The 14,731-nt window shown below is 41.2% G+C and overlaps 1 protein-coding gene across 4 annotated transcripts in view; it reads left to right on the top strand.

The window, feature by feature from the left end:
* The window catches only part of atcay.L (ataxia, cerebellar, Cayman type L homeolog), a 45,056-nt gene extending 41,345 nt beyond the window's left edge, over positions 1–3,711 (top strand). For 3 of the 4 annotated variants that reach the window (XM_041561059.1, XM_018253976.2, XM_041561062.1), the window contains 3 exons: positions 622–657; positions 848–883; positions 2,695–3,711. In XM_041561059.1, coding sequence (XP_041416993.1) covers positions 622–657; positions 848–883; positions 2,695–2,728 — 106 coding nt within the window. In that variant the 3' untranslated portion in view covers positions 2,729–3,711. Of the gene's footprint in view, positions 1–621; positions 662–847; positions 884–2,694 lie in introns of those variants that run through there. The other variant, XM_018253982.2, reaches the window with a different exon arrangement.
* The last annotated feature ends 11,020 nt before the right edge of the window (positions 3,712–14,731 follow it).

Raw genomic sequence — 14,731 nt, 5'->3', positions numbered from 1 at the left:
TACATAATTTTTTTTGGTCCCCTGAAAAATTTTGAAAAATTAACTGTACCATTCATAAAAAAGTACAGCAGTACAGGGACCTAGGCTTAGTGCTCCAGCCCGACTTTCACAAAAGAATAAAAAAAAAGGCGTCATAGCTACTTTAACAAAGACATGGGATACAGCTGCTAAGGTGGATTTAGTAGCAGTTTTGGTGTGAGCACAGAATTACAAATGCAGGTAATACTGCACAATGCAGCCTTTCTTTCCTGAATTCCAGTGCAATTGCAAACTATTCAACTAACTCGCGAACACTAGTGCAACAAGATACACCAAAAGGTTCAGTTATTGGCACAAGTGTTATAGAGGTGTGCTGAAATTAAAGTTAAATTGATCAAGCATTAATGTAATTCATAAAAGGTACTTGTAGAAACTCCTTGCACTTTCGTTACTTGAGTGCACTACTGTCCTCACTGTTCAGACCAGCAGTTTTCAGGAGTAACATCAATGTAGTTGGAGAAAGGGAAGGGGCCCTACTTTTTACATTTACAGGCAGGGTTGAGAATGCTTTTGCTAATAGTTACTTCTATTATTTTTTTTACCTTTTATTATTAAACAACTACAATTACCACTTTGTTACAGATATGATGAAGAAAGAATGAAAGCCAAAAGAGAGACGTAAGTCTACAAAAAGCAGTATTTTGTGGGGAGTCAGAGCAGCAACCTTCGGCTTTGTCCTTAAAGGAATTCTGTCATTGGAAAACATGTTTTCCATTTTGATATGTTTTGTTAGAGTTAATTGATATGTTATGTTCGAGTTCTATAGTTTATTACATTTGTTATGACATTGTGTGTATTTTTTCTCAAGGTCAGAGGAGAAGCAAGAGACTGCTGTACCAGACAGGTAATTTCTAGTTTCTTAATTCTTCAGTATAACGTTCACAGCAGTATTTTAAAATAGAGGAAACAGTCAATAGATCGGGACAACAGAAAAAATGGTGAGAAACAGTAAAGGCAACTGACAATATAAATAGGTAATTATCAGTTAGTCCAGCTGCTGCCATCACCTTCTGCTAGATTCAAGTTTTTCCTAAATGCTTCTTTTTAAAGGAACAGTAACACCAAAAAATGTAAGCGTTTTAAAGGAATGACAATATAATGTACTGTTGCCCTGCACTGGTAAAACTTTTGTTTTATTCAGAAACACAACTATAGTTTATATCATCTATAAGCTGTTGTGTAGCCATGGGACATCCATTCAAGCACAGGATACACAGTAGATAACAGAGAAGTTCTGAAGAATCCCATTTAATAATACAGAGTTGATCTGTTATCTACTGTGTATCCTATGCATTTTCTCCTTTTTCAGATTTGAATGGCTGTCCCCACGGCTACACAGCAGCTTGATTTAATAAACTACAGTGCTGTTTGTAAACAGTGTAAGACTGGGACACCAGGGGCCCATCCAAAAACCTTTGACCAGGGGCCCACTATTAGTACTATGTTTTTTCCTCTCCTCACTCAACCTCTATTCTCCTAGTCTCTTTTCTTTACATACTATACTCTATTTTTCCATCTATTTAGCCTCTTTGTTCTCATAGAAATAGGGAATGGCCATGAAATAGGCCAAATGTTTAGCAGCATGAGGGCCCACTGACACCTGGGCCTACCAGGACTTTTCCTGATATCCCGGTGGGCCAGTCCGACACTGTTTGTAAAGCAAACACACTAGTTTTACCAGTGCAGGGCAACAGTACACTGTATTGACTATGACGATTTTCATTCATCCAGGTCATGGTATATCTAGTATAGGTAAATCTAAACACAACTCCAGTCAGTTGAACTGAAGAAGCTGCTCGGATGAGTAGTAAAACGTCTTCATTGATTACTCAGCAAGTCCAGTTAGACTTACTTATACTAGATATACCATGACCTGGACGAATGAAATGCTGTAGACTGTAATGGTAACCATGCAGCATGAATTGTTAATCAGCCATTCAGAATGCACATTTCCAGTTCTTGTTGCAGTGAACTTTTTAAAACAGTTTCCCTGCAGTATGCATTTTACAGGTGTTCATAGAAAAAAGGGATTTATTTTATTTAAATAGACCCATAAGTTGTAGTTTGCCAGTTTTATGTAGCTAGGTTTACCAGAGCACCCCTCTCAAACTAGATAAATATAAAATATGCTGACCTCCTGAATACCCCTTTAACTGGTATAGATGGGATCCATAAAATCCATGCTGACCTACAAGATGCACTCTATTTGTACACTTTGAGTGACTTTTTCCACAGGACAAGACATTTTATTTCAGCCCTGCAGCCTACAATTGTATAGACATTTGCTTCTACATTGGATACAGATAAGTAATAGGTGAAATACTGACCCTTTACTTATTTGAATTTAAAGTTAGATTTGACATATATAACCTTGATTTCTGCTCTGTATATTTGTTTGAGTTAAGTTTGAGTTGGTCCCTAAGCTGAACTGATTCATAGTAGTCCAGAACAAACTGAGCATATGCAATATGCCTACAGAAAGATGAGCATTCTTTAGAAATCTTGATCTTCTATGGGCTGCCTTAAATCTAGGCTGACACGGTAAGCTAAAAACAAGGGGTACATAATTTATAGCCTGTTTTGAGTTTTTTTAAGATGATGCTGCTTAATTAAATTATATATCTGAATAATTTTTAATTGTATCATTTATAATAGCATGCAGCCAACTGAAACCGTGTCTTGTAAGTAAATCCATGAACTGAATGGAGTTCCATCAATAATACCTTCCTTGACATCTTTTGCTGGATGAAAACATATGGCTTCCAGAGGACAAATTGCTTTTATAAACATTGGTCAGCTCTAGGCGTTATATTGTCCAAAAAAGACTTGAGCATCAAAAACATTTGTTTCTCATAAGACTGTATCTTGTTCTTTGTCCTTTAATCCAGATCTAAACAGTAGAGACATGAGATCATGTGTAAAGGAACACTCTTTGTATAGGTTCTCCTTCTATCTCCATTTCGAAGCAAGTTGTGGAGACACCACTTTTTTCACACGTCCTAAAATTGCATAAAAGCATTTCTGTTTTATTGTATTAAAGCAAAAAACAGTGCTACATGAGTATCCTTGGATGGGACCTAGTTACAAAATGTTAACTTCCGATTTCCTGGAGATACTGTATATTTGAATTAAAGACTGTTCAAAATGTTCTATTTACTGTAATGCAGCTTTGTGTTCATCAATCTACATATTGCACCCTACAAACTCTCATTGCTTTCTAAATTTGTGTGGTTAATTTCTTGATTTACATTTAAAAAACAGGTTTCGATGTTGTTAGCAGTACATGTTTATTATAGAAAAATAAAGTACAGTTAAGTGATATGGAAGGATATGGACATTTTACACAAGTTTTACAAATGGCTCAGTTATGATGAGTGCCATAGCAAGGGGAAAAAAAGCTTTGACTAGTTTCTGAAATATTATTTTTGAAAATGTGTAGTGCAGTGAAATGCAAAGTGTGACAAAGATTCAGCTATGCAGAGCCTATCGATTAAACCCTACTATCTATATATATATATGGGCTGTGGTGAGATAATATTTTCTTTTGATGTTAATCAAGGTTTAGGATAAAAGTTTTTATTTAAATGAATTGAACATTTTCTGCAATTCATGTTGTAATATATGCTGTGTCAATATTTTTCCCAGACATTGGAAATAAAACAATGAAAGTTCTAGCATGTCAAACAAGTGAGCTATGTTTTGCGGTCACAAAAAAAGTAATGCCGGTTTTATGTATTTTTAGTTAAAAGTACTAATGTACTGTAAAACATTGCTGAGTGGCAATTACATGTTGGCACCTGTAATTAACAACACTAGTTCTGAAGTACCAAGGGGTGCAAAATAGTGCCACTAAGGGATCATATATACAGTATAATATAGATTAAAGATTTGGTTCAAGGTGCAGCCTGCATTGAATCAAGGCAGCCCTGAATGGTGAACATTAATCAAAGGGTTCCCAACTTGCATGATCTGAATGATCTGCAAGCTAGAGGCATTTCAGGTGGTAACCACATGCCACCCACCTCCCTCCTCTTCTGTATGTATTGCAGATGCATGCAGGCAGTACTACATACAAAGTGAGGCACAACTTCAGCAGCACAAATGGATTAAAAGTGAGAGGGTTTTCAGTGAAGAAAACGTTATGATTTGCACTTTTTTGTAAACGAGCCCTTATAAAATTGAGCATGTATTCTTAGCCATGGTTCTACAGCATCCCTGTTAAAGGGTTAGTTCATCTTCCAAACACTATTTCAGTTATTTTGTTCAATGTCAGCAACTAATGTATCAATTGTAGTACTTGAAGAAATATAATTTATAGGACTGAAATTAAGAAATGTATTGAATAATATATACAGTTTTACCAGTTTACTTATGTTTTCAAAATAGTGCACCTTCATGCTTATTCGGGATGTGCTTGCATCCTGGATCCCATAGGGCACATTGGAAGTACAGGGCCTATAAATAGTGACTATGTCATCTTACAGCTCCCTTCCTGGCATTTAACAGAATCCACAGATTGCCAGTCCGGGCCTGAACACATATCTCCCCCCCCATCTATCCCTCATGAATACAGCACTGACAAATGTATGCAGCACTATATTAATATGGTGAACAAGGGTTTTTGCACTACATTCTGATGGTGGGGCAGAGTGCAAAGTGCATATAACATGGCTCAACATTTTGACAGCCTACTGCCAGAGAGCCAGTATTATAAATATAGGAGGGCCTTAACAGAAAGAAAAAATTCTGACAATTCTTCTCTCATGAAGGGATTGATCTCTGTACTACAAATAGCTCTCCAAATACTATAAAGACAAATGATATCAACTTCAGATGACTTCGGAAGATCGAAGAGACACATGGGGCAAATTTCCTAACCGCCGAAAATTCGCCAGCAGCCATTTGCAACACTTTGCAGCCATTGCAACACTTCGCCAGGCGTAAATTCGATAGGACAACGCTAATTCACTAGTGCGAAGTTGTGTCCAGGGTGCCAAACTCTGGCGAATTTTCGCTAGCGCTACTTTGGCAATCAAAGAGAAGATGCGCTAGCATTGACTAATTTGCATACAGCAGTAAATGATAAAGTTACATGGACGTATATGTTGCAGCAAATACATTACATTACACAAGTCCAGGGAACCTTAATAAAAAAATAGAGTTGTTATATATGACCTACACATAAGCCCACTGTATAATGTATGTTCCATATGTTAGAAAATGGACGGGGGAACCCAGTTACCCCAAAAAAAATTTATGGACCTTTGCAGGCTATCACTTAGAAAAAATGAAAAGACGCCATCGTTTTTTGGGACTTGAAATTGAGGAAGTCCTATGCACTCCATTGCACTTCATATCAAGCTCCGTAATGGGTCCGACGAAATAATAGCCTCCCCTATGCCTCTCACTGGAACTTAGAGCCTGGGTGGGGACAGGAATAAGTCCAGATGAAGAGTAACAGAGGTGCCGGTAGATAGATGTTGGGTAGGCACTTGTAAAAAAGTCAAGTCGAGGTAGCCAAACAGGGATAAGCGGAAATCGTAGTCAAGCCAGGCGTGGGTCAGGAACGGAATCAGCGGTAACAGGGGAAGTCCAATAGAAGAGTCAGAAACAGGCCAATAATCAGGAAACCAATGGATCAGCAATGTAGAATTCAAAGAAACGCTTAGTGTCAAGGCAAGATCACTTCGCAGTGACTTGCAGGCCTCGGCGTCCTTTTACGCGCCGTGCGCATGCGTCAACAACCTGACGCAACCGCGCCGATGCGCAAACACGCCGCGATCCTTCGCTGGGGCGCAAGTCAGTACCAAGGGACTGACATTGCCCCCCCCCGAGGCGCGGCCTCTGGACGGGCCCAGGTTTAGCAGGATAGCGTTTGTGAAACAGCTTAATAAACTGAGGAGAATGAACATTGTTTGCTGGTTCCCAAGACCTCTCTTCAGGAGAATAACCCTTCCAATGTATTAAATACTGTAACTGACCTCTGTGATACCTGGAATCCAAAATTGAACCTACTTCAAATTCTTCAATTCCTTGAATGGTTACTGGTACTGGAGGAGAAGAAGAACGACCAGGAAAAGTGTTCTTGACAACCGGTTTGAAAAGAGATACATGAAATACTGGGTGGATCTTGAAAGATGCAGGCAACTTCAGCTTAAAAGCCACATTATTGATTTGTTGAATGATGGGGAACGGACCAAGAAATTTTTGCCCTAACTTCTTGGAAGGACAGTCTAATTTAATATGTTGAGTGGATAACCACACTCGTTCCCCTACTTTAAACCCTGGACTCCCTCTTCTTTTCTTATCGGCAAAAAATTTATAATTCTTTTGTGACACAGTCATAGCTTGTCGGATCTTTTGAAGGTTATTGGACAAAAAAGTAAGTCGATCTTGAAGTACGGGTAGTGTTACCTCTCTAGGAAGGTTAGGTAAAACTTGAGGATGAAACCCATAATTGGCGAAGAAAGGAGTTTCCTTAGTTGATGAGTGTACAGAGTTATTGTAAGAAAATTCGGCAAATGGAAGAAGTTGACACCAATCATCTTGTAGGAAGGAAGTGAAACAACGAAGATATGGTTCAAGGGTTTGATTCGTTCTTTCTGTTTGCCCGTTAGTTTCAGGGTGAAAAGCTGTGGAAAAAAGAAGTTTGATCTTCAGAGACTGGCAGAGTGTTTTCCAGAATTTGGACGTAAATTGTACCCCTCTGTCGGAAACAATCTCATCCGGAACTCCATGTAGTCTGATGACCTCTTTAATAAAAACCTCAGCAGTAGAAACAGCAGAAGGAGTACCAATCATGGGAATGAAGTGTGCCATCTTGGATAGACGATCGACCACAACGAAGATTGTATTAAAGCCTTGAGATGGAGGTAATTCCACAATAAAATCCACTGAAAGTGACCCCCAAAACCTGTCAGGGACTGGTAACGGATGAAGAAGCCCCATGGGTCGACAATGAGAAGATTTAAAACGAGCACATGTCTCACAAGAACGGAACAAACAGCCTGCAGTCCTTACTCATCTTGGGCCAGAAAAAAAGTCTTTTGGCTAAATTAATAGTTTTTCTTGTACCTAAATGTCCAGACAGAGGATGACTATGAACAAACTGAAGAACATCCACACGAAGTTTCTCAGGGACAAAAATCTTATTCTTAAAAAAAAGAAAACCATCCTTAGGTTCTAGACTTGGGAAAATATCAGTGGAAAAAGAAGCTTCTTTAACTCTTGACATAAGTTCAGACTGTAACAAAAGGAAGTTCTGAGGTTGGAGAATGGTATGGGTTTGTTCATGAGATTTATTATCTTCAGAAAATATACGGGAAAGGGCATCAGCTTTACCATTTTTTGCTCCTGGCCTGTAGGTAATATGGAAGTTAAAACGGGAGAAGAATAAAGCCCACCTAGCTTGTCGAGGCTTGAGACGTTAAGCTGTACGTAGGTATTCTAAATTCTTATGATCAGAAAAAACAGGATGTATAGCCCCTTCCAACAGATGTCTCCATTCTTCAAACGCAGCTTTAATTGCGAGGAGTTCCCTGTCGGAAACGTCATAGTTCTTTTCCGAACATGATAGCTTCTTAGAAAAAAAAGCTACAGGGAAAAGAGAACCTTGGGCTCCAAACCTTTGAGAAAGAATGGCACCGACTGCAACCTCAGAAGCATCGACTTCAAGGACAAACGGCAAAGTTGGATTTGGGTGTTTAAGAATCTGTGCTGAAACAAATAGTTTCTGAAATGCAGATTGAGCCTGAGGAGTCCAGATAAAGGGTTTAGAGGAACTGGTTAAATCTGTGATGGGGGCGATGATCTTGGAAAAGTCTCTAATAAATTTTCTGTAGAAATTCGCAAACCAACAAATCTCTGAACTGCTTTACGATTATCAGGGACTGGCCATTCAAGAATTGTAGAAACCTTCTTCTTATCCATGCAAATCCCTTGATCGGAGATGATGAAACCCAAAAATTCGATGGAAGATTTATTAAACTCGCATTTCTCTAGTTTAGCAAAGAGACCATGAGTACGGAGCCTATTGAAAACTCTCTTCATGTGTATAACATGTTCTTCATAAGATGTAGAAAAAATAAGTATGTCGTCCAAATAAACAATAACGAATTGATCGAGGATGTCTCTAAAAATATCATTGACGAAATGCTGAAAAGTTGCGGGGGCGTTGCATAGGCCAAAAGGCATGACTAAATATTCAAAATGTCCATAGCGAGATCTGAAAGCTGTCTTCCATTCATCGCCCTCTCGAATCCTCACCAAATTATAAGCACCTCGTAGGTCAAGTTTTGAAAATATCTTTGCCCCTCGAAGACTCTGGAAAAGCTCATGAACCAGAGGAAGAGGGTAACGATTTTTGACAGTTATATGGTTCAATTGCCTATAATCAATACATGGTCGTAAAGAGTGGTCCTTTTTCTCGACAAAGAATATGCCTGCCCCAGCTGGTGAAGTGGAAGGACGAATAAAACCCTTCTTTAAATTATCGTCGATATAGTTCTTTAACACAGCCAGTTCAGGTTCCGAAAGAGGGTAAATTCGTCCAAAAGGAATGGCTGCTCCAGGCAGAAGGTCGACAGGACAATCGTAAACACGGTGAGGGGGAAGTTTGTCAGCTCCCTTTTCATCAAAAACGTCCAAGAATTCGTCCAAGAATTCGTGTAAAAAGTATGGTATTTTTGTTAAACGATCGTCAGAGGAGGAACACTGAGCTATGAAAACCTCTTTATTTTCTGTAACTGAATGAGAAATACTGACTTCAGAGTCGAATTGCAGGACACCAGTGCACCAATTTATTGAAGGATTGTGACGTCTTAACCAAGGTAAGCCAAAAATAACAGGGAAAAGAGGAGAAAAAATCACATTGAATACAATAGACTCAGAATGGCAGGAGTTTATCATTACACTCAAAGGGATTGTCTCATGCGTCACAGGCCCGGAAGAAAGCGATGAACCATCGGCCGTCTTTACGGAGAAGGGCTCTTGTTTGAGACGAATAGGGATAACGTAAGTCTTAACAAACTCAGAATCAATGAAACAGTCACACGCCCCCGAATCAATGATGGCCGATGCTTTAACTCTTCTTTCGAGCCACTGTAGAAAAATGGAAAGAGTTAAGGGTGAGAATCCTCTGGACGAAGTACTGACAGATAAAAAAGACAGTCGTGCTTTACCAGAAGGACGAGTGGGACAGTCCTTCAAAAAATGACCAGACAACCCGATATACAGGCAGAGGTTCAGTTGACGTCTGCGAAGTCTTTCTTCAGGCGAGATAGCAGACCTCAGAAGACCAATTTGCATAGATTCGCCCGACTCCACATGATGAGAAGAGGCAGAAAGGCGAGGGAGCAAAGGAGCCTTGGGAAGAAGCCAGGAAGAAGACCTTTCAGCGCGTCTTTCTCTTAGACGTTGATCCATTTGGATTACAAGATCAATAAGGCCTTCCAAATCGGTGGGCATTGCAACACGAGAGAGTTCATCTCTTAAGGCATCAGAGAGTCCAAGACGAAATTGATGTCTCAAAGCTTTGTCATTCCACTCCGTGTCTGCTGCATATCTGCGAAAATCAGAAATGTAGTCCTCTACAGGCCGTCTCTCTTGGCGTAAAACACGAATGGCAGCCTCAGCAGATACGTCGCGTCTGGGGTCATCATAAATTTGACTAAGGCCTGGAAGAACGTATCGGAGTCATTCAGGAGTGGACTTTGGCTCTCCATCAGACGATGAGCCCAAGCTTGTGGTTCCCCAGACAGTAAAGAAATAATAACTCCAACCTTGACTTGTTCAGAGGCATAGGTCTGTGGTTTCAGGGAGAATACCAGTCGGCAACCATGGAAAAATGCACGAAAAAGTTGTCTATCTCCGGAAAACTTTTCTGGCAGCGCCACCTTGGGTTCAAAATACACAGGAGCAGAAGCGGAAGGTTGAGTTGGAGCTTGGGACACAGGAGGTGGAGGAGGATTAACAGGAGGGGTAAGATCATGAAGCTGAACCTGGATCTGTTGATAACCTCCTTGCAGGTCTCGTACTGCTTTAGTAAGAGATGTAATTTGCTGAACGAGGGCATCAAAAGGCTGAGAGGCTTGATCACCGCCAGACTCCATATTGGCGAAGTGATACTATCAAGCTCCGTAATGGGTCAGACGAAATAATAGCCTCCCCTATGCCTCTCACTGGAACTTAGAGCCTGGGTGGGGACAGGAATAAGTCCAGATGAAGAGTAACAGAGGTGCCGGTAGATAGATGTTGGGTAGGCACTTGTAAAAAAGTCAAGTCGAGGTAGCCAAACAGGGATAAGCGGAAATCGTAGTCAAGCCAGGCGTGGGTCAGGAACGGAATCAGCGGTAACAGGGGAAGTCCAATAGAAGAGTCAGAAACAGGCCAATAATCAGGAAACCAATGGATCAGCAATGTAGAATTCAAAGAAACGCTTAGTGTCAAGGCAAGATCACTTCGCAGTGACTTGCAGGCCTCGGCGTCCTTTTACGCGCCGTGCGCATGCGTCAAAAACGGGCGCGCGCCCGCGAACCTCCGCGCGCGCGCACAACCTGACGCAACCGCGCCGATGCGCAAACACGCCGCGATCCTTCGCTGGGGCGCAAGTCAGTACCAAGGGACTGACACTTCACCTGGTCTCAGCTGGAGAAGGCAAGTCTGTCGAATGAGGTAACGTTAAATCCGCATCTTAGTGAATTTGCTGAGTTATGACTATTCACCAGAGCGAAAATTCGCCTGGCGCTAGAGTGCGAAGCAATGCTAGCGTCTATCTCCTTCGAAAGTGAAGTGACGCCTACACTCGTTAGGAAATTGGTGAAGTTCCGAAATGATGTCAAGCTGGCGATTTTTGCTAGCGTTAGACACTTCACCCTTCAGGAAATCTGCCCCATCGGTTTTACCACCAGCGATTCACTTTATCTACAGTGAGAAAGCATTTACAGGAGATCTAGGGGACACATGGGTTTTACCACCAGCGATTCACTTTATCTCCAGTGTGAAAGCATTTACAGGAGATTAGTCGCCCCCAGAAGAAGAGATCTATCAAGTGCGATTAATCTCCTGGTCTGCCATTGCCCTAAATATTGCTCTACCTAGGAAAGGGACCTTAATACTCCACTTCCAGGGGATGGTTGGCATAAAATTTGAATGACAGCACAAAGTGCTTCTTAAAACCTTGCTGTAAAAGAATTTTCCTATAACCTTATAACCAGATGGTATATAACACTGCAAAGGAAGCATCATATTTCCCCTGTTCATTCTCCTCTTTGCTTCAGAGGTTGGGATTCTAATGGTATGCTAACACATATCTGGTTTGTTATGAAGGAAGACATACATCAAGGAGGTACATGCTCAGGATCTAGTAGCACAGACTTTATTTATTATCGGATCCCAAGAGAAAGCATTAGCAGATGCACACACAGTCTGTAACTACAAACAAGTCTCTTCCAGCTAACCTTAGCAAAAGTCAAAACAGTGAGACCTCTAGTGGTCAGTTGCAACAGTCAAAACAATGAGACCTCTAGTGGCCAGTTGCAACATATCATATTGCTACATCCTTTAAAAAACACAAAAAATTACAGAATATTGGGAACTTAATAACGGCACTGCATCCTCAGGTATTGTGTGGGAGGCTTGTAAAGCCACAATGAGGGGTGCACTTACCACAGCAATTAGAGGGGCTAGAGTGGAGGCAGCAAGGGAGTTGGAAGAGAGGCAGAGAGTGTCAGCTGAGGCAGAAAGAAACTACATAGAAAAAGTGGGGCCTGACACGCTCGGTGCCCTCAGAGCGGCACAAACTGCCGTAGAAGAAGCTAGAATCAAAACGACCCAAAAGAGGCTGTTATATGCTACCCAGAGAACATTTGACAAAGGGGAAAAGAATGGGAAAATCCTAGCTTATCTTTCCAGGTCCCAAACCCCAACCAATACTATCCCCAAAATTGTCTCCCCCTCAGGTGTCACGGTCAAAAACCCCTCCCAAATAGCTAACTCCTTTGCCGAGTACTACCAAGACTTATATGCCTCTAAAGTCAATTACACAGCAGATCAATTAACGGCCTATCTTGATGCTATACCTTTCCCCCAGCTGACGCCCCACTCGGTCACCTCCTTAAATGCACCCATTACCCTAGTGGAGGTGCAGGACGCAATTGCCTCCCTTCACCCCAACAAGACACCTGGCCCAGATGGCCTCCCTTCAGATTGGTATAAAAAGTTCCAGAGAACTCCTCTCCCCCTGGCTACATAAAACCCTAACGGATGCCACAGAGGAGAACCAGCTCCCCCCCTCATTTAACGAGGCACTGATTGTGGTGATCCCGAAAGAAAGGAAGGATCCCCTTAATCTCAAGAATCTACCAATCTCAATATTCGCAGACTATTCACAAACATACATGCAAAACATAATAATCAAGGATCACGTATCATAGTGTCCCTAGATGCAGCTAAGGCCTTTGATTCTGTGGAATGGGTATACCTTTGGGGAATTTTGAAAACATTTGGTCTGGGGGACCAATTTATCCAATGGGTAAGGCTACTATATCAGCAACCAACAGCAAGAGTAAGATCCAATGGCTACTTATCATCAACTTTCAACCTGTAGAGAGGCACTCGCCAAGGGTGCCCCCTATCACCGCTTCTCTTTGCCATAGCGATAGAGCCCTTGGCAATTTTGATCCGTCAGGCCAAAAATATCACAGGGCTCCTCCTGGGGAGATTGGAGGAACGCATATCCCTATACGCCGATGACATACTATTATACCTGGACAACCCAGGTGACTCCCTACAGGCGGCCCTGCAAATAGTAGACCGGTTTGGTCAATTCTCAGGCCTCAGGATCAACTGGGGGAAATACACTATTTTCCCTATTGACAAGGACACTGACCCAAACTCATTCCCCCTCACCCCTCTAGTCTGGGTGGACACATTCAAATATCTGGGTATCAATATACACAGAAGCCTTGATGCCTTCATACCCTCAAACCTAGAGCCTATTCTGCTCAACATGAAAGAGAAACTGAAGGTGTGGGCAAATCTCCCCATATCAATTTGGGGTAGGATCAATCTCCTAAAAATGTTTTTTCTCCCTAAGTTCCTCTATATCTTCCATAATTCCCCTGTTCTTATCCCTCGTACATTCTGCACATCTATAGATACGACGCAAACAGCCTTTCTCTGGGCAAACAAACCCCTCAGATTTGCTAGGGGGGGGAACTGGGTCTCCCACACTGGTATTTTTACTCCCTGGCTGCTCAGATCTATTATATACACTGGTGGTTTAACCCAGACCCAAACAATCCAAACTTCCCCCTCCAGGCCACTCTGGCAAGCTCCATAGAGTCGCTTGCCTGCATCCCATTCTACAAGCTCTGCGACATCCACACAGACCACATAAAAATAATTACACCCTTCAAAGCATGGATGACAGTACTCAAAATCTTTAAAGGGATACTGTCATGGGATTCAAAATGAATCAGTTAATAGTGCTGCTCCAGCAGAATTCTGCACTGAAATCCATTTCTCAAAAGAGCAAACAGATTTTTTTATTTTCAATTTTGAAATCTCACATGGGGCTAGACATTTTGTCAATTTCCCAGCTGCCCCTGGTCATGTGACTTGTGCCTGCACTTGAAGAGAGAAATGCTTTTTGGCAGGCTGCTGTTTTTCCATCTCAATGTATCTGAATGTGTCTCAGTGGGACATGGGTTTTTACTATTGAGTGCTGTTCTTAGATCTACCAGGCAGCTGTTATCTTGTGTTAGGGAGCTGTTATCTGGTTACCTTCCCATTGTTCTTTTGTTTGGCTGCTGGGGGAAAAAGGGAGGGGGGTGATATCACTCCAATTTGCAGTAGAGCAGTATAGAGTGATTGAAGTTTATCAGAGCACAAGTCACATGACTTGGGGCAGCTGGGAAATTGACAATATGTCTAGCCCCATGTCAGATTTCAAAATTGAATATAAAAATATCTGTTTGCTCTTTTGAGAAATGGATTTCAGCGCAGAGAACTAGCAGGGAGAACTAGGTAAGGGCCCGAGAGTATGACCAAAAAGAGGTCAATATTTCAATGGATGGGAAACCGAATAGATACACATGACACTGAAATTGAAATTATTAAGGAAGTAACCATGTCAATTGTATTGTATTGTTTATTGTTGTATGTTTAAAATGCAAAATAAAAACCTTTAAAAAAAAGAAAACCACTAAAAATTAGAACAGCAAACATTGTTCATAACAGTGCGTAACTTAAAATCTTATATTGTGGCCAGAAATTGGAATAGTAATCAACTGTTAGCAGAAACTCTTTGTCATTCCAAGTGAACAGATCAGTACCAACTTTTGACCATGGTCTGTCACGGATTTCATGGGGTTGCAGTATTTCCTTTGGTTGCTTGTCTCCACAACATGCACATATTTCACACTGAGTTGAAGTTTGATCATTCATTCCAGACCAATACACACATTCCTGTGCCCTGCATAGACATCCTTCTATGCCTATATGTGTGTAATATTGCCATGATGTCTCTTCTGAATCTCTCAGGTATGACAACTCTTTCTCCCTTGAATATTATGCTCTGGTGTGTTGACAGTTCATCTCTGATGTGAATAAAAAGGAGAAATTACAACAGGGGTATATTGTTTGTATTTTGTCCAACCCTGTAAAATTGTAGTCTTTAGAATTTGCATTGTTG

The sequence above is a fragment of the Xenopus laevis genome, chromosome 1L (assembly GCF_017654675.1).
Source record: "Xenopus laevis strain J_2021 chromosome 1L, Xenopus_laevis_v10.1, whole genome shotgun sequence".
In the NCBI taxonomy this organism is placed as follows: Eukaryota; Metazoa; Chordata; class Amphibia; order Anura; family Pipidae; genus Xenopus; species Xenopus laevis.
Note: the sequence above shows the minus strand (reverse complement) of the source record. Positions and strands in the feature narration are given on the sequence as shown.